The sequence below is a fragment of the Uloborus diversus genome, chromosome 10 (assembly GCF_026930045.1).
Source record: "Uloborus diversus isolate 005 chromosome 10, Udiv.v.3.1, whole genome shotgun sequence".
In the NCBI taxonomy this organism is placed as follows: domain Eukaryota; kingdom Metazoa; phylum Arthropoda; class Arachnida; order Araneae; family Uloboridae; genus Uloborus; species Uloborus diversus.
Genome location: NC_072740.1, coordinates 31,829,602 through 31,855,084, shown reverse-complemented (window position 1 = coordinate 31,855,084; position 25,483 = coordinate 31,829,602). Strand labels below are relative to the sequence as shown.

The 25,483-nt window shown below is 33.5% G+C and overlaps 1 protein-coding gene across 1 annotated transcript in view; it reads right to left on the bottom strand.

Annotated features, from left to right (window-relative positions):
• Window positions 1-25,483, bottom strand: part of LOC129231385 (F-actin-capping protein subunit alpha-like) — a 65,704-nt gene that overhangs the window by 29,482 nt on the left and 10,739 nt on the right. Inside the window, exons 2-3 of the mRNA XM_054865682.1 lie at window positions 7,150-7,213; window positions 2,826-2,877 (exon numbers count right to left, since the gene is read on the bottom strand). Of these exons, the coding sequence (XP_054721657.1) occupies window positions 2,826-2,877; window positions 7,150-7,213 (116 nt within the window). The remainder of the gene's footprint in view (window positions 1-2,825; window positions 2,878-7,149; window positions 7,214-25,483) is intronic.

Sequence of the window (25,483 nt, the reverse complement as noted above, 5' to 3'; positions counted from 1 at the left end):
CCCGAGTTATAAGAAGCATTGAAAATAATCAAAATAACATCCACTAATTCCTCTGCACATTCTACTAAAATTTTTGGATAAATATTATCTGGTCCCGGAGCTTTAGTTGCTTTAATCTTTTTCAAATGAAATAAAACCTCCTCCCTGGAAAATACAAAATCCTCAAGCTGTATAATAGCTTGTGTCTTGTTAGTGTCAACTGTTGAGATACAGTTATCGTTAAACACACTGGAAAAAAAGTTATTTAGAACATTTGCAATATCCCTATCGTTTTGGATTAAATTTCCATACTCATCAACCAAAGGCCCAATTTGACTGTTTCGAGCTTTCCCAGAATTAGCGTAAGCAAAAAACCTCTTAGGATTCCCATCAATGTCATCTGCCAGCCTTTGCTCCAATTCCCTTTTCTGAATCCGTACCAAATACTTAAAATTTCGCCTTGCCTTACTATACTGGAGTCTCTCTGCACTCTGACCAGTTTCTTTAAACTTACGAAAAGTGGCTTGCTTATAATTAAGAGCTTCTTTAGTCTCCCTGGAGAACCACATGGGCCAAATTTTGGTACTAACACCTTTTCTCCTAAATGGAACATAGTCCCCAACGGTTTTAGCAAGTTTATCCTTAAATTCCGTCCATTGCTGATCTACGTCGCTATTTTCCAACCCTGACGAAAAAACCTCTTTCAAGCTCTGCCTAAGTGCAACAAAATCGGTGTTTCTGAAATTGGGCACAAACCTAAAATTATCATCTTTACACACTTCAAATTTAACCCGGAACCTAATGCTGTTATGATCACTATCTCCAATATGCTCCCCTACACTCAACCCCTGAACAAAACTACCTATGTCACAAAAAACTAGATCCAAAATTGCCTCCTCTCGAGTTCCCTGAGTTACAACTTGATCTAAGAAACAGTCACCAATTACTTTTAAAAATTCCTCTTCTTTGCCATTACCAGAATAAAAATTATTCCAATCAATACCCGGAAAATTGAAATCCCCCATTATGATAATGGATCCCTTACTGGACATGTCACTAATAATACGGTACATCTGTTCATCTTGTCCCTGGTTTGAATTAGGTGGCCTATAAATGTTTCCAAACCGTAGCTTTTTGCCCTTACTGCTCATCAACTCCAGCCAAACCATATCAATATCAGTAGGCTTATCATTTATGACCAATTCATTGCAAATAAAATTGTCTCTAACATAAAATAAAACCCCACCACCTCTTTTACCTACTCTATCCTGTCTGAACAAATTATACCCAGCAATATGTAATAACTCTGCATCAGATTCGGTAGCCCATGTCTCTGTAATTCCAATAACATCCAACTTCTCATCCATAACTATGCTTTTCAATTCATCCATCTTGTTCCTAATACTGCGAGCATTGGTATAGAAAACTTTAAGCATGCCTAAGTTGCTTTTATTTAACACCCTGAAATTTCCTAAATTACAATTGTTAACATTACTACTCTTGTTCATCACTTTATTTCCATTTCTAGCAATACCCAAAAAAATTTCATTCTCTCGATACCTGATGCTTGAACCATGCCCCCCATTCCAACTTAGTTTTTTGACTCCGAAGCCCTTAAAATTAATCCACTAACCATTTTGACCCCTGTAGAGCTCAGATGCAGGCCATCCCTAGCAATCCAATCCCGTTTACAATGACTCCATACATCAATGAACCTGATACTGCGCTTTTCGCAAATTGACTTCAGTAGCAAGTTCATACACCTCGCACGTTGATTTAGCCAGCTCCTATGCACTCCATACCTGGGAAGCAAACCAACCACTTGGACATTCGTCGAAAAGCTGGTTGCTTTATCCAACAGGGATTCCCATTCCCTAGAAAACTCCTCATTTTTACTGTGGCCTACATCATTTGTTCCCACCCACAAAGTAACCATGTCCTCCTTATTCAATACTCCCTTCTTTTCAGCAACCATATTAATGTCTTTTACCCGAGCCCCTGGTAAACAACACCTAGCCACCTTACGCTTTACTCTCCCAACTGTGTTACCCACCTCCCTTACCATAGAGTCCCCCCAAATTACACCCTTAGTTTCCCAATCTAACTCCTCATTTGAAACTTCCCCCTGAATCTCTGGAACATTTATACCCTCTACAACTGGCTTACACCCTAATGCTAACTGGGCTTCCAAAACTAGCATCTTAAGTCTTAAGTCTGAGAGTTCAGCACATTTAGTGCAAATATAATCCTCCTCAAAAACAGACTCATTTTCCCCCTTATACAGGCAGAACATATGACATAAATCACAAGAGATCCACCTGTCCCCCTTCCCACTCTTTACCTCTTTCATAATGCATATAACACCCATTTCTACTCAGTGAATATGTTCCAAAAGGCAAAACAGAAAGATAAAAATGCAAAAAAACACAGAATAAATACTAAAAACAGCAGTAAATAAACAGAGTTGCTACACCCAATAAAGCACACAAGATCAAAAACCAGGAGATCACCACATGTTAGGCTTAGCTCCAAAAAATGCAAAAACACTTCAAGAATACAATAACAGCAAAAATGAGCCCCCAAAACACAATAAAACTAAATTACATGATAAAGTGAAGTAAAAAAACCTAAAACTAGACAGTAATAATGAAAAATTATAGTAAGAAAACACTTATCAAATCAGCAGCAATAACACTCCCTGCATCACAGGCGCCCTCTAGCGGCCAAAACTTTGGAGAATAGCATAATGTTTTAAAAAAATAAGTATTTGCTCAATATTATAAACATATATACTTTTTTAGCTGCAAAAAACATAAGATAAATAGAAAAATCTTGATATTCCTTACCCTGAAGCACCTTCTTTGAGAAGAAAATCATTGTTGATTAAAACTCTTACATCTAAAATATAATTTTTTTTAAATATGAGAATTACTCTGCAATACAAACAAAAATTTATTAAAATGCATAAGGAAAAAAATTCATTTCTACAGATATAGCCATATAACATCAGTGATAAACATACAAAGAGATAGGGAATTATGTTAATGCATCTATCATAAAATAATTTTAAATTTTTAGGCAGCACTTTTATGTTGTTATTCAGTCACAAACAGTTAAAAATTCTATCGACTTTGAAAACATGAAATTGTATATTTTCCCCTTCGCTGGGACTTACGGAAAACATATTTTTACGTAAATAAGCAGCTGAATTTGAAGCGGTAAAACTCACAATACAACACTTAGACAAAACTTAAACTATTATCACCATTCAGGGTAAGAAATAAGTGCTCATAAGATATATTTTATAGCTGATAACCAGATTCTCAACTTAGATGGCTAAAACTTTGAAAAAAAAAAAAAAAAACTGTTTCTATTTTGACTTTTTTTAAATGCAACCCACTACTAACAGAAAGGAATGTTTTACAAATATTAAAGTTTTTAAAAATATTTTTTATTCTGTGCTACCCTTATTTCCTGTTTTTAAAATATATCTTTTATTGAACAAATTTCTTTTAAGTTGCCGAAATTGTTCAGGAGGCTTACGTTCCCTAGATACATCTGAGATTTTGAAACTTTCCTTTGTTTTAATAACCTTTTATTTTATCAGCCTTCGTTAAGATAATGGAGAAACTAAAAGTGAATTCTTTCCTTTTTTTTAGCAACATAACTTGAATTTTCTATTTTACTCTTAAAATGAAACTATCAACATATTTCAACACTGAAATGCTATGAATAACCCCACTTAAATATGAAAACACACAGAAATATCCTTTTTTGAGCATGCTTATGTTTTGAGAAAACATGTTTTTTCCTTAAACAGTAAACTCTGATTATCCGTGGAATAGGGTGGCACAATTAACTGCAGATAATACGGATTAATTATGCAGATATTTGCATAATTAATCCGGATAACTGCAGATTAATTATGCTGATATCCGCATAATTAATTATAATCAAACTAGGTAAAAATGATGCTAGTGACTGCAATAGCTTAAAAATATCAATCACACTAGCATACATTTAAATTACAGCTAAAAATAACAGCATATGTAAAAACTAAAAAAAATCGCATTATTTCAAATGGATTGCACATGTATACGCAAGCAATAATGCGAATAGATTATCTGCAACAGATGAAACTAGGTTATGCCAAAAACTTATAGGGGAGGGGGTGGAGAATTTTTTCCAAGACTAGTACAGTCACTCGTTTACATGCATAAGTAGTGCAGATTTAAAACTCAGCAAGTGGGATACATCTAAACATCAGGTTTCAACTAGTCTGATTTTGGTGACCTTAGAAGGATTGATGTCATTGGAAGAGAGGGGAAGAAAGAAATAGGGATGTCAAAAATAGAATTTGGACCTGTTGAGTTAAAATTTGTGCATTTATCTATATTCAGTTAATTATCGCCGAAAAAAAAACTTTTTTGAAAATGTGAAAGGCCCAGGACCGATCCTAGCAGATGCGCACCGCACACAGGTAGCCAAAGCAAGGGGAGCCCGCAGGCCGCATCATATTGTTCTTTTAATCAAGCAAAATTCCTCAAGAATTTCTCACAAGATAACATAATAAGTCGAATAAATGTGCTGAATTTTAAATGTTCAACTATCAAAGTAAGTGCCAATTTTCCAAAAGCATAGCATATTAAGAAAAATGGAATGTTTAGAGCACATTGTGTTGCTCCATTATCCATTAATATCAACTCTTTACACACATGCTTCATTTGGTTGCAAAATTTGTGACAGAACTGGTAATCAGGCATGGATACAGGGGAGGGGCAATGACGACACCCCCCCCCCCCCGAAGCCTGAAAGGGTGCCTTCTAAAGGCCACTAATGCTTCACCCAGCCTCCCAAGTTTGTATTGACCCTAAACAATGAAGACATATTTTGTGTAAAAAAAACTATGCGGATAGCATACTCTCACAAGTATTTCAAACAACAAATTCTGCGTTCAGCAGTCGTGGAGACTGGAGAGGAAAGACAATGGAAAATTACAACTCCCCAGAGAGTCAAACATATATAATCAACGAACTAAATTTTTTAATTTTCCCCCTTTACAGCAATTTTTCTAATTAAAATCACAAATGAACTGCCCAGTTTCAGATCAGGTAGGAGGACACGGCCTTTGCCCCAAGTTACAAATTTTGAGTGTGGCTCCAAAACGATGCCTTGACAAGAATAAAGAAGGCTTCAAACTGCGTTTTTAGGATTTTAATTTCAGAAAATTTCGCTGGTTGAACCACCGATTTTAAGAATCCAATTAAGTCTCTTATTCACCCTTTCTTCCTTAATGTAATCAAACATAGCCTAAAAATGATGGCTCCAAAATGTTTTTTCTGGAGACAGTCTTCCCTAACATCATCAAAAATTGCTAAGTGGCATTTTTCAAATTTCTTTTTCGAAATGTTTGCGGTAGAGGGCCCTGAAATCCATTCCCTAACATTACTACCAAAGATAGTCTGAATTCGTGTCTCTAGAGAGGCCAACAATCCCACCCCTTCTCACTTAACGTATTCAAAAACAAACTAAAATTGCGTTTTTCAATCATCAATTTCGAAGAACTTTGGGGGAAATACCCAGGATCCCCCTTTCCTCCAATGTAATCACTATAGCTCAAAATTTCGTTTTTAGATGGTTCTGTGAAACCACCAAACCCTTCCTGCCTAAACTAGCCTGAAATTGACATCAGTTTCGAAAAATAATTCTTGAGGGCACACTGAGTCGCCGTACGTTCTTTGTCCCATCGTTATCAAACAATGCCTAAAATACGATTTTGAGACTTCCATTTCTAAAAAATTCCGAATGACTTATGTAAATTTTCACGGCGCTAGGGCATCCGGCATCCCCCATCAATCACCGAGGTGAGGTGGAGAAAAGTCTTTAAGTTGTATTTTTCAGATATTAATGTCGAAAAATATTCAGAAAGATCCACTGAAGCTTCCCGGTTTCCTTAACGTCACTAAAGATAGCACAAAATTGTAATTTTTAGAGCCCCAAAATCTTTCCTTCATAAAAATAACCTAAAATTGATTTTAATTCCGAAAAATATTTCAGTTCGGAATATTTTTCTGTTTTCCCTATCGTGTCCAAATCTAGCCAAAAATGTGTTATTGAAACAATAGTGCCAATAAATTACCGGAGAACGATGCCAGATCCCCTAATGTCACTAAAAACAGCCTTAATTTGAGTTTTGAACTTCAATTTCAAAAAATTCTATAGGAGACAACCGAACCTTCCTCCCTTCAGCAATTTCAACAAAGATAACCCGAAATCACGTGTTTAAAACTGTTTCAGAAAATTTTCGGGAAGATCGCCGATCCTTCCTAAACTAAGGTCACAAAAAATAGCAACAATTTGACATCAATTTTGAAAGAATTTCAGGAAAAAACTCCAACATTATTTTCCCCTCAAGTCTCGAAAAATTTCCTAAAATTGTAATTTTTGACGTCAATATTGAAAAATTTCTCCATGGACATTGAATGTACCCGACTCTTTTGTCCTTGCAACCAAACACAACCAAAGATTAATTACAGCTATTTTTCATACGCCAATTTTTTATATTTTCTGGGGGCATATATTTTTTCTCTCCCCTCCTTCCTCTGATGTCACCAAAGAAAGACTATAAAATGCGTTTTTTCCACTAGTAAATTTCGGTACCTAATTCTTTCTTCAAAGATATAAATTGTACCTGAGCATTTTCTAACTTTTTACATAAATTCATCCTTCTGTTTTTTTTTTAAAATTAGAACTTGATACAGAAATTTGAAGAAAGATTTATATGGGCGTTAAGTATTAGTCAAAACATGCAAATTGCTATTCAGGGGCGGCACATTAGGTCTTTGTACATGGGCAGCCGACACCCTACAATCGGCCCTGGAAAGGCTGCGGATAATCTGCCTGCGAATAATCAAGAGTTTACTGTAATTAGTTACTACAAATATCCTTTACCATATTTTTAAGTAAGCAGCCTTTTTTTCCCAATATAATATAAGTATTAAATGTTTTAGTGACAGAAATAAGTTCATCAAGAAAAACATACCCTAATACAGATTTTGAACTACAAAAATCCAAATTACAGCAGTATGTATCCAGCTAATTTATGAATAAAATATGACTATCAAAATATTAATAGTTAAAAACAAAATATAAATACAAAACTTCAATTACCATTGAAAACTTCATTGAATTCTCCTGGTGGTGAGTGCAAGATAAAATCTGAGGCAATTCGAATCTACAATGAGAAGGAAAATTGAATGTTAATTTTTTGAAATAAAAAGTATCAGTAGATCAAAGGCTTCAAAAAATACCAATGTTCCCTTTCTTCAGTTTTTTTTTGAGAGGGAGGGGGTGGGGGATGGGGACAAAGAATTTAAAAGTCTAGTATAAATCTTCAAATGAACAAACACTATGACAGTGAAAGTTATTTAAAAAATAAAAAGAGAATAAAGTATCAAGCAAATTCAACATGAAAATATACAGCACCAGATCGACTATTTTCTCCAAGGTGCCCAAAAAAAAAAAGAAAAAGCAAATTATACTAATATGCTTGCTGCCTGTGTAAAACAATGCACAAAGGACTATGCTGATAAACTACACCATTGAGTTTTACAGAGGTTAAAGCAAACAGATTTTGAAATTAAAATTTAAAAAAAGTCTCGTATCAGGCAAAAATTACATTGATAATAAAAAAGAGCATATTTGTTGGAGTTTTTACCATTTTTTTGTAATTTTTTTGTATGAAGTATAGTGATGTAAAATACCCGGGTATTTATTTTTAGGGGTAAATACCCAGGGTATATACCTGGGTAAATACCCAAAATGGGTATATACCCGGGTATTTATTTCAGAAATTTATATTCAACTAAAATACTTTTCAGTATGTATTCCACTATGTATAACCCTTTAAGCCCCAGATTGCACGATCGTGCGGGTCGAACATCATTCAAATTTTAGCTTCCTAGATCATTATATGGGAAATTCCATGATAAGGTCAACCAGATGATCAAATTTTCAAAATTAAAATATGTAAACAAATGAGGTGTCATTTTAAAGATAAAGAGTTGTATATTTTGAAATGCCTGTCTAAAATTTGATCACTTCCGTTATAAATAAGTTACAGCAGGTGAAACCAAGGTCAACATCTTGAGTATTTTCAAACCATATTTGGAGACTCTCGAAGACATTCTGTTTTTTTCCAAAAAAATACATGCTAATATTATGAATTGAGATGAATAACCATTTAAAGATACAGAGTGTTGCTGGTGATGTTGCAAAAATGCGTCAAAATATATAATTCATTTTGATTTGTAAAAGAATTCCTCTTGGGGTACATTAAGTGTTTTACGTCCGACACCAAAATGGGCAGTTAATTATGCTGAGCCAATAATTTTAAAGCTATATACATGTATTTTTGAGTACAAAGTAAGAATTTCAATCTCTTTGATGTAACCTATTTTCATTTTGTAACAAGTGAATATTTTTTACTAAAATCTAGGTGTCGGACGTAAAAATTTTTTTACGTTTGACACTGTTACATTCCTTTAAATAACATATGTTTTCAAGTGCGTTTCTCCTTTTTTTGCCTTTAATTTCAAAGTTAAAGTAAAACATGCATAAAAAACAACTTAGTGAATTTATTGCATATACATTTAGGGTTGATAGGGGTAAGTAGGACCCCTTTTGAGAAAATGTGTGTTGAATGAATGTAATACAGTTGATTAAGATCAATTTTGGCAAATTTGCCAAAACTATAAGTGTAAAAAGAAATTAGAAACACTAAATGACTGCGTCTATGTAAAGTTGGCTAAGGAAGAACGATTATCAACATTCAACCCATATAAATCTTGATGGTTTTCTTTCATGTAAGTTTCACAAATAACTAATCACCAGCTTTTGTAGCTGAACCATCAATTCCTACTAAGTCATCATAGTAGTCTTGTATTTCAATAATACAAATATTTCATCAAAGTTGCTTTTGATTTTCAAATCCTCTCTGTTAGAGGGGGGGGGGACTACTTACCCCATAGTGTGGGGACGTCTTACAGCAAAATTTTACGGGGTAAGTGGGGCTCCTACTCTTAAACAGTTTTTAATAATATTTTACTCAAAAATTCTGACTGCAGTATGCACTTTAAGTTAAACTGTACATGAATGTTTAATGATCATAAAAAAATAAATGCTAACCGGGAAACACTTCTTTGAAAAATGCTGCTTAAACTCTCCAGAAAATATTGTTCAGATTTTTTTTTTTTTTTGACTAAGTTCTCTGACCTAGAAAAAAATTCCACTTAACCCAAATATATGCAAAAATAATCACTATGATGAACCATGACATGATCAATGTAAAAAAGTATAAAAACCATATGGATATTTCAGTTTTTGGGGGGTGACCCACTTACCCCAATGTCCCACTTCCCCCAATCAACCCTACTTTTGAATTTATTTGGTAAATTTTGTTTCAGTATATGTAACCTATAATTTACATATTTATAACTGTAATCATTGTTATGTATTTACATTTAAGAGCAATAGTTTACATCCAATATGAACAATTTACGTCCGACACCAAGCAAAAAATATTTTTTTAAATAATTTTATTCCTTATAATATCATTTGAAAACTGTAATATATGCTTCAATCATAAGTGAACTTTAGAATTATGCTGTTTTTAAAATTAAAATGTAAGCCAATTCACTGACTTTTAATAATTTTTAAGTGAACCATCAATTTTACTATTTGTGTGTTTATGTCTGACACCAACTCTTTAATTTTTTTTAATTTATACTTTAGGGATCTATTTTGAAAAACTAACATGATTTTTTATTCAGTGGGGTGTAGTAAATATCTTGTAAATAAATGTTATCATTTTGGAACTGTTTATATTTGATAAATGGAATTAAAACTGAGAAATTTTTCTTCATTTTTTACGTCCGACACCATGGAATTGCCCATATGTAACAAACGCCGGAATCGGACGATCGTGCTGGTTAGTATTATCCATTTTCTCGACAGATGACGGCACTAGTATCTTTCCAGGCTTTATGAGACAAGAAAACCTTTGCTTGCATGTGCTCTCAAGAAAATATTTCAGGTCTTAAAGGGATAACCAACCATATACAAAACAATAAATTTTTATTCAAAAATTGTATTTTGATCACATATTTAAAGAATTATTGTGTGAAACAACTTCGCAATCTAATATGATATTCACATTAAATGTGTTGGATATGCCCATTCAATGTTGATAGCCAAATTTCAGATATAAAAAGCCATTCTATAAAAAGTAAAGCTTAACTGGTTACAAAAAAAAGCAAACACCAATTTTTTAAGGTCCTAATCTTTTATAACCTAGTAATATGTCCCTGCATGACATCAAAATGTAACGAAATGTCAATAAAAATAGTTTGAATAAATTTTCATCATGAAGTACTGGGGAGCAAATGCAAATGAGCAAGGCAACAGAAAACAATATTTTGATTTAATTATTTTTTTGCTTATTAATGTGAAAACTTTCTATATTTGTCACGTTATCACTTAAACAGTAATAAAATAAATAAATAACATCATAGTCTTAATAACTTCTCAGTTTATTCTTCCAAACATCCCTCACGCTTCTTTTTTTTTTTTTTTTTTTTTCATTTTGGATATGACTAACCTAGATTGTGATTTTGAAATCCTGAAGTTCATCATTGAATTGCTTATACTTTTCCAATTATGACATTGAAAAGAAAGATTCTTCGGTTCACGATGTTTCTTTTATAATTTCATCAAGTCTTTCAATAAAAAATATTATGAAATGTGTAATACATATGTATGCATCAGTTTTACCAATTATTTCATATTAAGATTTTTAAAAAAATTTCCCATTCACTTTTTGCATTTTTTTGTAAAATACCCAGATTTTGGGTATTTACCCAGGCCTTGGGTAAATACCCAAAAAATATTTACCTACCCACTAGGTATTTACCCGATCCACATCACTAATTAAGTAACAAGGGGGGCTACCTATACTCACTATACTAAAGGGGCCCCGGGCCCCTGTAGTATAGTGAGTTGCCCCGCGTTGCTCGATCTGCGGGTATGTCGATCTGGGGCTGGGGCCAATTGAGCCAGGCCCAAGGAGATTAGAAACCCATCTCTCTTTAAGGGGTTACAGTACCTCAAAAATGATGAAACCATCAAAAAAAAAATTTTATTGCTTATTTCAAAACTAAAAACTATTCTGAACACAGGGGAAAAGTTTCATTGCTTTAGTTCAAATATTTAAAAAGTTATGAGTGATTTTAGGCCGTGCTCACTATGTGTTCTTATGCAAAAGAAAAACTTTAAATTGCTTTTTCTCGATGATGGTTTTTTTTCTGTTTTCATGTCATTAGAATCCCTAAGGATTTTTTTCTATTAAATATACAGCTTTAAGGTAATACTTTTTGCAATTGGGATAACATATTTGACAAAACTGTGCATTGTATAAGCATTTTATAAGTTACTCAAATGTTTAGAGATTGTTAAACCTTTGAAAACCAAATTTAAAAAAAAAAAAAACACTTTGATTTTTTACATAATTAATCACAGAAAAGTTTCTAATAAACTCACAAGCAAATGAATGCACAAATGTTTAGAGAATGCACAAATTTTTAGTGATCGTTTAGCAAAAAACGTTTTTTAAATTAGTGCAAAAATAAAAAAAGCCTTAGGGATTTTTATAAAAGTAGGCAATATTTTTTAATTTTGAATAAATTATTGATTACGAAATAAGTATGCATGTTATGGTTTCAAAAAAATATAAAATTTACTTAAATTTTAAAAAAATGTTCGAAAGGTACTGTGACCCCTTGAATATCCAATGAATGGAATGGAATTTGCATTTATTAGGCTTTACATATGCAATTACGAAAAGCAAAATAATTGCTGAAATGTTTTTTCGTGAATTTCTAATTATTTGTAGTTCGAAAATTAAACATCATTCAGAACAATTTGCATAACAGATTATCTGATACGATAATATTAATTTCTGTGACTGCCTGTCTGCAACCACATCTTCGCTAGACTTACAACGTTTGCCAATTTTATACTGGTACCATTGGATACATCACACTCCAGGATTCTCCGTACCTACCATTTTTGGTCTAAACTGTTGGATGGGGGCCTGAAGACAGCTCTGTTTTTTGATCAAGGCCAGAAGATGAGCAATCCCTGGTCCAGCACTCCCAGATGTATTGATTCTTTGAACTGTGACATATTTAACGTGCCCCATTCACCATTAACAAACAAGGATGATTTTTGACTGGCTGGCATCGGCAAAAACACTAGCCCCCCCCCCAAAAAAATACCTCTCAAAACAACATCCCCCCTTAAAAATTTTATTGGTGCAGTCTGTGCCATGACCCCTTCTAGGTGGACACCCTTGGGTTAAGAGTTCAACACCTTACCGGTCCGTCCAACACAGCCCACCGTCGGATATAGGTTGTTAATCTCCTTATAAAATATATTTATTGCACCCTGTCTTACCCCTCTAAACCTTGAGGGGTCGGATATCCAGTACTGATTATGACTTGAAGATATCCAAGAATGTAATGACACCCTAAAAAGCATAAAATCTTCGAGGTGAATGGCAAATGGGTTGGCGTGCAAAGCGAGCAGGGGGGGGGGGGGGCCCTAGTCTAAACTATTTATTTCTGTGCGCCTCTGTGTCTGTAAGTATCAACTACGAGGCGCACAGAAAACTACGAACAACTACGAACTGGCCGTGTCTACCAGATCAATACCTGCACTGTTGGATAGAAGGCAACTAGGGGAAGCCATTTCCGCTTTTTAAAACCCCTCTAAACCTTTAAAGGTCTTTAGTTCGGAGGATATCCAGGGATGTCTCAACCCCCTTAAAATCATTTATAGTCACCTGCTGCAAGTTGCTTTGAGTTACCAGAGGTGGCAAACCGGGGTTGGCAAGCCCAACGAGCGGCGGGCAGAGCCCTCTAAAACTCCATTAAAATTATATTGCAGTTTGCACAGAATATTTTTCAATATTCCTTTTTATAATTAAATGACTGCTTAAGTAGAAAAAATTGTTTGAAATCAGCCGAAGGGTTACAAATGAAGTGCATATTGAAGAAACAAAGATGTACATCAATGTAAATGTGCATTTATTGGTTCCGCAACTGCGTAAAATTTTGTGATGGGCTCATTCCATACCAAATCAACTAATAAAAATAAATTTTGAAGGTCAATGTTTTGGATTGTTATGATTTTTTGTCTGTTTATTATACTTACCTTCAGGATGAAAAAACTGAAGTTTCAAATTTTTTCAACAATTCTTTGCAAAGTTATGCGTTTTTTAAATTTCGGAAGAATCCTAAATTTTGCATTGATTAAAATCTTAAGAGTGCTGTTATTAGAGTACTATTTGACTTAAAAGTCAACAATAGGTGCTGTTTTGTTCAGTCTTTTATGAGGTTTTCAAAAATACATAACAAAGCCTAGTTGCTAAAATAAAATTTTTTTTAATTTTTTTAATAAGGAAGTTCTTTTTTAATTTGTAAAAATTCAAAATCGAAATTTTTAATTTTCTTGAAAAAAATATATGTTACTTAGCCTTCTGTTAGTAACATTTATTCAAAATTTCAAGATGGCATTCTTTTGGTATCATGCAGAAAAAAAAATATTTCCTCTTTCAACAGTTGCTTTAATTCTAGTTGTGAAAAACACCTTATCTGTTAAAGAGTAATTCAAGTATAAACCATAGCTATTGCATGAAAAAATAAGTACTTAGCAATTACAAGCATTTACAACGACGAGTACAAGTAATTTTTTTTAATGAAAAAATTTATAATTGAAAAAATAATTAAATTTGAAATCTTTTATTTAAAAAATTGGTTTAATAAACCTTTTTTAAGCACTATTTTAGTAACAAATTTACTATTATTTTATCTAGTATATATATTATACATATACAGGGCTTTTTGGTTTAAACCAAAAGTCCCTCACCTCCCAAATGTTTTCCTGAATTTTCATTTTATTGTAAAATGCTAAATTCAATTCATGCAAAGTTACCAGCAAAGCTTTAGAGATTAAGACCAGATTTCAAAAATTGTAAAACTATTATTATTTTTTAAACGTGCTGGAAGTATTCCAATCCCCCCCCCCCGCCCCATGTTTCCAATTAATGCAACTTAGGTACATAAATGCACAAAACAGACAAACTAAGTTTTTAAAAATTACATGGAGCAAAACCCAACTAGATCACTGTCATTAACCTCTCTCTCTCCCCCCCCCCATCTTTTACATTTGAAAATATCCCCAAAAGCATATTTCAGTCAAAACTTCAGCCTACTACTTAATTTGCTTGCTTGGTTACTTAAAATTTATAGAGATACATTATGTATGACAGATCGGTAGTGTTTATGAATCTTAACTCTAAATAATTTTTAAATAATAAGAGAAAAAAATAACTAAAGAATCCCAAGAGTGCTTTGAAGGCATAAATGGCTCTAACACCCTCACACTTGTCGGCATTACTACGCTTCATCCACAATACAGTCAGAACAAGAAAAAAAAAGCATCAAATTTTGAAACATAAAATATGCATGAAACTCTGTGCGGTTAAAAGTAAAATTTAATGCCTAATTTTCACCTTTCAAAGAACTTTTTTTGATCATTATTTGGATTTGAACAGTCAAAAAAAAAAAGTGTTGGAGTGTTGGAAAAGACTTCAGAACTTGTCTTTTCATTTGAGGCTTTCATTAAAATATTTTTTAAATAGTTTAGAGAAAGAAATTATTTCGTAAAATGTATGAAACCAGAAGAAATAAAAGTCTGCAATGAACCACATAATGATTTTCGTAAAAACTGTTCTTCCTCTTAGTATGAGTGTTGTCATTGATACATAAGGTAATTATTACATGATCTACAACTTTATTTAGCTTTAAACAAAATATTTGTTCATCTTTTGGTTTTACAGTACTTGATATATATCAGTGATTCATTTGTAGATACTGCAAAGTCATTTCCATGTACACAAATTGTGCTAAAGGATGAAAAAATATTTCACGAGTTTTTATTCCTGGTCAACTACAATTAATCATGTCTTAATTCTGATAATTCTATCTCAACTACTTAAAAAAATAAATGAATAAACTTTACAAATTATAAAAATAATAATAATACATAAACTTATCAACTCTGGGATACCGATCCCATTACCCCCACCCATGGAATGAAACCCCATTCACAGAAAACAAAAGACTCCATTAAAAAAACATCCCCTTTAATATCTTAATGGCACATTATTCACCATGCTACCCCCCCCCCCCCCCCTTCCCACTTGGGTGATCAATCTGGTCAAGCTAGTATGAATTTTATGTGAATGAAGAGGTTAAATGAGGAAATACATTTTTTTTCCTTTTGATACCACAAGAATGCCATCGTGAAATTTTGCATATATATTGATAAAATAAGACAAAATAAAATAATTTATTTTCAAAAAAATTTAAAATTTCAATTTTGAAAATTTTTTGAAGTTTTAAAATTTTTTGTAAAAAAAATTTAAAAATAAAAGGTAGAGTAGCTAGGTCATATCACATATTGTATAAAACCTCATAAAATACTGAACAAAACTGTACCAGTTTCAGCTCTTTAAGTCAAATAGATTTTTAATTACGGCCTTATAAAGATTACTCAGTAATGCAAAATTTGTGACTTTGTCAAAACTTTAAAAATTTATAACTCACCAACAAATAATTAAAAAAAATCCAAAACTTGGTATATTTTCCCTGTTGCGCTAATACTCCATTTGAGCCAAAAATCAACAAAATCCGAAGACATGAGGTTTTGGCCATTGGTTGGATTTGATGTGAAATTACCCGATGATGTATTATGGGAATGATGATATGTATTCCACCCCTCATGAACTCCAAGCCCATCAATTGGGTGGTAAGGAGGTCCTCTGGATTTTGGAAATAATTAAATGTGGCATTGTGTACGCATTTTATTGTTTTGTCCCTATAAAATGTATTGAGCACAAATCTTTAGTCCCCTCCCCTCTCTCCCCTAGAAAATTTTGAAATGACAGTACTGCCCAGGACTCTACTGTAGCTAGAGCGAGTCCCACGGAAGTATACATAGTGCAAATGAGCTTACAGCTATTATGCTACAGTGGCCTACAAAGCCTATAGTGGCTGCTGAATTTGCTGCATTGAGTGTTCAACAAGAAGCAGAAATATTGGAATGCACCAAAAGAAAAGTATTTTACGATCCTCATACAATGTGTTGAATACTTTAGATGCAAAGTTTGTCAAACTTTTTTTTTTTTGACCAAATGTTCAGTGATTAACCTCACAGCAATGAAACATTGCTTTCCGTCAAGCTCATTTGCTCCTTTATCATTATGGGATTACCAACTCATTCACCTCATCATCCCACAAACACATCATTTTTAATTCTTAGCATTCATTTATATTTATTGATAGGAGTGAAGTAAAAGGTCTTGCACCTTTTGGCCCTACAAAAGTTGCTGTTTATTTTATTTGCACAAATTAATATTATTCCACAGGTAAATGGATCATATCAACCTATAAATAAAAAGAATTCTTAACCTGACCGTCTCAGATTTTCCCCGATTTTCGGAAGCCTTACTCTCCGACATCTTAAATATACAGTAAAACCCCTACTAACCGCCACCCCTCATATACGGACAATTTTTTATTCTCTGATTCCAAAGAAAATAACATTATTAAACCCCTGTCCTATGGACACCCCTCTTTTGCGGACAAAAAAATTGTCCAATTAGTGTCCCTATTAGAGGGGTTATACTGTATATAATATTAAAAAAAACTTTCATACTTGATTAATAATTAATTGCTGAAAATGGTTTAAAAGCACTTCTTTTTAACTTGCTGGCAATGCTTTAAAATTTTATAATTCAAGCTTTATGAGAGCTGCTGAGCTGTATTATAACTCACTTAGAAGAGAAAGACATGCACTTACTTTAGTTGAATGTGTAATTTAAGTACTTAAAATATAAAAAAAATTCCAAAATTTTCAAATTAAAAAAAAAATCGAGAATAACATTTGAAAAAAAAAAAAGCATGGTTTTTACTGTATTTTAGTGAATAGGGCCAAGAGTTTTCAGAGTGGGACTATGACGGGATCAACAGATAGGAAATTTTTTAAAGAAAAACTGCTATGTGTCGAACATGATATTCTGTAACTACATCAAAATTTTATAAGTATACTATTTAAAAATTATTGGAATAAAAAAAATTTAACAAAAAACTTAAGTTATAACTAGCAATGTGCCGGATCATTAAAAGTTAGGTCTGTGGATACGGATTACTAAGTGTCTAGATCCGTGAGAACTTCTTGTAGGTCACAACATGCCAGAAACGGAAAGCAGGTAAATTTTAAAACGTGGAGTATAAAGGTGTAACATTGTACTTAAAATTTACTTTAAAGTAAACAAGATTATAACTCCTACTTGGAAATTCCTAACTTTTCCCCTTGTTTTTGTCTCTGTATGGTGCAAGGATTTATGTTTTTACTGCCTGCTGCATTGGAAATAAAAATAAAAAAAAACCTTGGAAATTCCAAACAAACATTAAAAGCAGAAAATTTCATGCTTTATACTATTGCCAATATTTAAATGCACACGTAAGGTCTCACTGTTAAAATTGCTAAAAACGCCAAGTTGATTTTTAATTAATATCTTCGTTAATTCATAGGTGTCCACCTATGGGAGGTCAGACCGCGGCATTGAAAATTTTAGGAGGGTTATTTTCAAGGGTATTTTTATCTGTTGTATTAGGGGAAAAGGTGGACACCCCTAGGTCATTACAGTTTTACAAAGACTAGACCAAGCTAAGAACATTTTCGAACAAGTCACCTTTTGAGCATAAAAAAGAACTAACAAAATCAGATTATCTGTTTGGGGGCTACGATTCCACATACACACACAAAAAAACAAGTCAAACTCGCACTCCTGTTTGTGAAAATTACAACACCATGAAGAAAGCATCATAGTTGAATGAAATTCAATACAGTTGAATGGTAATGGTACAAATAAATGATTACATTTTCAAACCAAACAAACAATAAAAAAGAGATAGAAATTAGTATTTTGTGTGGCCACCATGCGCCGTAATAAGAGCTGCTACACAACTGGGCATGGAGTGAAACTGAATATCTGCCTGAGGAAGAGTATTCCATATTGTTTGTATGCGCAACCAAAGTTCGTCTGTCGAAGCAACAGGACGAGGATCACGAGCGAGACGCTGCCCAACAAAATCCCACACATGTTCAATCGGTGACATATCCGGGAATATGCAGGCCGAGGAAGAAGCTGTACCTGCTGTGAATCAAGGTAGGATTTGACAGTCCTGGCGACATGTGGACAGGCATTATCCTAGAATACAGCCCCTGGCAATCCTTGCAGGACAGGAATAGCTTGGGGCTGTAAAACTTTGTTTATGCATCGGGTACTGCTCAAATTGTCCACAATTTGTAGCAATTGTGATCGTCCATGATATGCTATGGCACCCCAGACCACAACTCCGGGTGTTCGTCTACTGTGGCGTTCGATAATGCACTCCAGAATGTGCCGTTCACCAGAATAGCGCCCGACACGAATTCGGCCATCGTAGTGCCACAAATTGAAACGGGATTTGTCAGAAAAGACAACCTGCTGCCAATCAGCATGCCAGCTCCTATGCACATTGGCCCATTGCAGCCACAGGCGATGATGGTTTTGCATGAGAGGAATCCTGTGTAAAGGAATCCTTGCACGCAGCCCAGGCTATAGCAGACGTCTCCGAATTAATGAAGCACACAATTAAACACCTGTAGCTGTTGACCGACTGTGCTGCCAATTGTCTAGAAGAAGCTGTGCTATCCATCAGCGCCATACGCACTACTAGGTGTCTGTCATCGCGAGCCGACGTCACATTTCGGGGTCCACTCCCAGCTGCACACGAGCGGCTACTGCACGATACAACAATCCAGCTTCACGAATGACAACGATTCTGTCCCGTACAAACTCCGAAATTTGCAAAAATTTCGCTTTCTTTCGTCGAAGAGGCCTAGTAAAGATTCAGTTGACATTTATTCTAGCATATAACCATACACGTCTCGCTACAGCCTTCTATTTATATTCGGTTCGATCCGCCGATCAGAGGGTGCATACGCATGTGCTACCGGTCTGCAATTCTAATCATTTGCATATCATGCCCTATTTTACATTTCCTGCAATTTTCAGCTCACTCGCATAAGTCCTAATTTAAATAGAATTTAAGAATGTTTCATACCTATCTATAGTTAGAATTCAAATATGTGTTGAAATTTAAGGATATAAAAGATTTGTTTAAGCTCTGTAAAAAACAGATAAGGATACAAATCTTGATTTTCCCTCGGATGTTTGGCACATCACTAGTTAGGATTTTTAAAGCCAGTTTTTTGAAAAAATTATCCTACAATATTTGCTGTTAGTTGATCCGTTTAGGAGACCACTCTGAACATTTGGGATGCAGTCATAAAAATACATTTTAAAAAAAACTGAATTTTTGAGAGACAATGTCAAAATTTTAAATTGTGAAAAAATATTTTCCCCAGAAATATTTATGTTGTTACATATCAAAGTAAGGCACATGTAGTTTGCTTTAAAATGAGCTATTATGCAACTCTGAAACTCCCATAAAACTTGAGCAGGGGTCTGTCCAGGATTTTTAACAGGGTCCGTTTTTTGTGAAAAATCAAATAATTTTGTGAAAATTGTTTTTTTTTTTTTGTAAATTGAAATTTTAGAATGTTGTGCATGCTCAAACTGCATCATTGACACTTAAAGTTGAGTGTTTTCCCTCTTTTCCGTTGAGAATATCATTCTTGAGTGTTTTTCGAGTATTCGGGGAAGGGGGGCGGCATCGCTCTCTGGGAGATGGGCACCCCTCAAGTATCAATATTTATTTACCATTCTACATTATGTTTAAATTGTACTAAAAATGTTTTATGTATAGTATTTAAAATAATTGTAACAAAAAAATTCAGGCATTGGTTCAGCATTTTACTTTTTGAACCAATACACTGTTCAAGAGCAAAGAATTTCGTTTGAAAGTTATAAACTTCGTGATTTTTACAAAAATCGCCCAATCCAAAGTTGCGGGTGTGACATTTACACTAACTAAATTAGTCATCAGCAAAAATATTTTAGAGTATAGGTTTCAATTTTTATATTTTTCAATAAAGATTACTTGCAGGTACATTGATGCCAATTTGCAAGTTGATTGATATTTTATTTATTTTTTAAGAAATTAATTTCTACCCGTTGCGGGTGTGACATAAAAAGGACATGCATTTTCACCTTGCGATCAAAACATTAAAAACTCTGTGAATTATATCAACTGATCGAACTGGTTTTTTTTTATGTTAGACAGTAATACTTAACTAATTATTCTATACAAAAATTTAGATATTCACTCAATTAGTTTCACTGTAAAAAATATTCAAAGTTGCCGTTGCGGGTGTGACACCCCGTTGCGGGTGTGACTTGTGTGGCCAATAAAATAACAACATACACAAATAGTTATCAATCAGACATTTTATGATTAGCACAGTAATAAATAAGAGAAATTGCAAATAACTAAGGAAATTTTTTTACATAAATCTCATTTCCAATCTAGAATTGATGATTTCAGGGGGTGTTAGTTTTCTTATCATAATGTTCTGTTTCTCCCATGATATGTCGGACTGATTGGGCCAGATGTATACATGTTCTGAAGGGTTTTTTTTTCCAAGTATTCTACTTGTATGTCTTCTCCATCTATTTGCTTGATTTGACCTTTTTTTTTTTTTTTTTTTTTTTTTTTTTTTTTTTTGAGGTAGAAAACAAAACTAATTCTACAAAATCTCCAATAGCATTTATATTACCAAGGGAGATCGTTTCCGACTGAGGCAGCAATGAAACTGTTTTCAGTGCACTTTCTGCAGTTAGTGCCTGCCACTTGAATTGTACCCGTATCGATCGGTACAACATGGTGTACCGATTGTAAGTTTGGTATAACTTTGTACAAGGCAGCAGCGTGCGTGAAGCATTTTTGCAACATCTTTTGTGATATCGCTCTCCGCAGAATAAAGTACTCTGATTTCTGAGCCTTTTCTGCTCAAATGGCAAAATCCGATGCAGAATTGACTGTTGCTCTACGCTGTAGAACGGCAAGTGACACCATTTTTATTTTATTTTTTTGTTACCGCACCAACACCATCCACAGCTCCTTATCTATGAGTCCTTGCAAAGTATGACCATGCAATTTTAATGTTGTAGTCTTTATGGTTGTATGACATTAACAGAAGATTGTACCTGTCTATGGATTGCATTACCAAAGGTTTGAGCTCTTCAAAAAATTGCCATCGACTTCGTTTCTACAGCTGGAGATGGTGTGGCCCCTTTTGTCAAAGATTTCTTTCTCTCTCTACACTTTCTCTGCCTCTCATTCTGGTTTTGCCTCTACATTTTCTTTTTTTTCATGGCCACAGATGTAATTTTTTAAAGTAGTTTCTTCGTAATTTCTATTCTTGCTTTGTTTCTTTCCCTTTCTTTTAGAAAATATTCCGAGTATTTAGCCGAGTTTTCTTTCATCTTTTTACGATGATTTCGGAATCTTTCAGTGCTGTTCATTCTTCTGCAAAAAAAAAGTGTAAAGTGAATAATATAGCACTACAAGTCCCAGAATACATTGTTGAACATGTTGTTTTTTTTTTTTTTTTTTTGAAGTTCTTTGAATTTTTTAACCCCAAATGAAATTATAAGCATTAAGTTTTGATTCATTTAAAACTTTAACTGACAGAATTTCATACAAAGTTTTTTTTAATAAATATTTTAATAAAAGTTTCATTACTATTTTTATTATTTCTTTATATTTATTTTGAATTTGAAGTAAAAAATAATCTATCCCTAATATTACATTATTTGTTTTAAAAAGTAAAGGGGGGAAAAGTCAAATGCTGAAAGCAAAATTATACATTTTTATACATATTAAAAAAGATAAAATATTGTTTTGGTTTTTTAAAGTTTTATTTAAAAAAAAAAAAACAAATCTTACCTTATTGAATAGTTGCCTTAATTATAAATCAAGAAATACAAAAATGTTTCTTAGGAGAACCAATAATATAGAATACCAAACTAAATAAATCAACTGCACATGCTCTAAAGATACTAATTTTGAATTAACTGGGGGTCTAGACAAATAAGTCAAAGGCCAAAGGTTAGGCCAAAGGTTAAAACATTAGTGCTGTCATCTACATGCATTCCAGAATTACATTTGTGTTTAATTTAAAAAGATGTTGCGGGTGTGACTTTAACTAAATGTCACACCCGCAACAGGAACACGTCACACCCGCAACGCTTAATAACTCCAATTAAAACATTAATTAATTTTTTTTCTGTTCGTTATTCAAAGTACTTTAGTAAACTATTTTAGAATACAAAGTTTCAAAACTTATAGGCAAATAAATTTTTCTGTGGAAATATAAATGCATTTTTTTGTTGCGGGTGTGACACAATAATTAAGAATAATTAAATATGCTTACCTTTTGTAGTGAAGATTAGTAGACATTTCTCTTCAGGAAAAAACTGTTGCTAATGAATGTCAGATTATGTGTGAAACTTTATAGATTTCTAGAATTATTTGTTCAGCTGTAATAGACCATGCAACATAAGCAGTTTTGGTGCAGTCTAGTTCGTACTGATATAGTTCCACTTTAGTAATTAAAATAAGAATGTTAATGACATAAATGAAATTTTTTTTCAATAAAATATGAAATAGTATACTTTTAACAGTGCGTATGCAAAATTTCAACCATATTGAATGAAATTTGAATTTTGATCCTCATGTCCACTTTTTTTTGGATTGGGCGAAATAAAAAAATAATTTTGTTTACGTCTTAACAAAGGGTACAAAACATCGAAAATTAGAAAAATCAGATTCCCAGAGCGGATACAAAGAAATCGCAATCCTTAAAATGACGGCATCAAAAGTATAAAAAAGGCTTGTAAAATAAATATTTTTGATAAAATTATTTTAGAATTGCATTTTGGAGTCCTATGATAAACATATCATAAACATAGGCATTTAAAGAAAAAACAGTAAATAAACGAGTTTATTTAAAGTTAATTATCCTTTTTAGCATCGAAAAATCAAACAAATTATAACTTTCTCCCTAAGTAACAGTTAAACATCGCATAGCCAGAGGCGAACAGTTTAACATTGAATCTCCAGACACCAAGTGGCGATAAGTTTGAAGTTGGTAACCCTATCTGAAGAGATAACATTCCCCCCCCCCCACCCCATATTTGAGTTTGTTGTCTAGCATTAATCATAAAAAATTAATTTCACAGCTTTATATATGAATCAAGAATTATTTCAATATACAACATAAAAAAAGTTTAAGTAAGTAGTACATAATAAGTCATTAAAATTAAAAACACTTAATTTAAAAATTGTAATAATTACATGCCCAGCTGGGCATGTAAGGGTAAAAGATTCATGCCCAATCGGAATTTTTACATGCCCCGGGCATGTTGGGCAATATAATTTTCGAGCCCTGCACCCCCGCCCCCCTTCCAGTTTTTTTTTTCTCAAATGTAAAATAAAAAGTAGATTTAGGTTTTTATTTTTAGGAAGAAGTCATCACTAGAATTTGAGGACTCAAGCTGACTTGAGGGCTGAGGAGCTGGTGTGATGGGCGGGCCATCTGATGCATTTTCACTATGTGAATCTTGCGTAGGAGCACTCTAAGACTGATCTGCGATTTCAGCTGGAGGTGATAAGTCCTTGTAACTTTTTGTACATCTTGATGGGTAAAATTGATTAGGGTTAAGATGTTGGTTCTCTGTTAGAAAGTTACCAGCTGAAGGAATTTGATCTATATGGCGTCTCATCAAAACTCTATCAACCAATATAGTATAATTTAGTTGTCCATCTCTTGATACTATATTTCCAAAAACCCATTTACAATTTGGAGCATTGTAATTTCTGATTGCAACTTCATCTCCAATTTTGAAAACTCTATCCCTGAAATATATGTCGTGGTTTCTTTGTTTTTTTCTTCCATTTCTCTCTTGAGTTCCAGCTCAACAAAATCAATCCTTGTTCTGTTCGTATTTCTCTTTTGAGAAAAAGCATCGAAGGACTCGGGCCAGTTGTACTACTTGGAGCTAATCTGTAATGTCAGAAATTATGCTAGTTTTTACTTCAAGGATCCTGAGTAATTTTGAAGTGCACACAAGGACTGTTTCAAGGAAAACATACCTATCAGCTTGCTCATTGCTTGATGGTTTAAAAGGAGCGCATGTTTTGTGCTTTATTCCACAGCTGTTCATGAGATTCCGCAATTCATCAGAAGTAAACTGTGAGCCATTGTCACTAACCAATGTTATAGGTAGTTCATAACGTAAAAAACAGTCTCTCAAAACTTAATCGTGTTATAAGATGTAGTAGGTAAGCATTGGGTAAGTCTCCATCCACTTCGAATGAGTATCAACTATAACGAAAAACATACTATCTATGAAAGGACCGGCAAAATCTGCATTCGTTCCCAGGGCTTTGTAGGATACTCCCGATTAGTGAACTTTGGATTTATTGGGATTTGTATGGTACCTTGCACTCTCTACAGTTCTTGGCCATATTTTCAATATCTTGATCTATGTTCTCCCAATACACGAATGAGCGAGCTATGGCCTTCATTTTTACCATGCCAATGTGACCAGCATGTAATTGGTCCAAGATCTGTCTTTGCAAAATGGTTGAAATACAAACTCTTTGGCCATAGAAAATACAACCGGACTCCAGACTGTAGCGTTGCTCCTTCCCCTTCAAATCTGCACCCAATTTCAATTCTTGCAAAAGTGGACCTAGCATTTCATTGCTTTTCTAATCTATCTATTTCATTTTCAGCCCTACTTTTCAGAGAAAAAGGAACACTTCTGGCATTGATAAAAACTGGCTGAACTTCTGGTTTGGGTTCTAATTTGCCCTTGAAATTTTTTATTGCACCAAGTTCTTCATCAAATATGTCCTTGTATTTATCCAGCAACAAAACCTATGGATTGTTGTGTATTTTACCCACGGATTCTGATTTAATTGATTTTACGAAATTCCAATCAATTTGGAAAGAATATAGCCATTCTCTGCCAAAAATTGTGTCCAAATTTTCCTTAAGTATAAAAAGTTTGACTTTCTTCATTTGGCTTTGATATTTAGCTTCAACTTCCACCTGTCCTAAAGGAATAATGGCATTTCCAGTATAAGATTTACGCATTGGCATAAACTAGGGGGGCATAGAGGGACAAGTGCCCCCCCACCTTTTTTTAAGCTATGAGCAAAGTACTATTTTGCCCCCCTAGTTCTTAAGCAAAGGATTTTTTAAAATAGTTTGTCAAATGATCTATATATTATTTTCAAATGATAATAAAAGGTAATTCGCATATTATCAATGCAATTGTCATGAATTATATGCAAAAGATGTA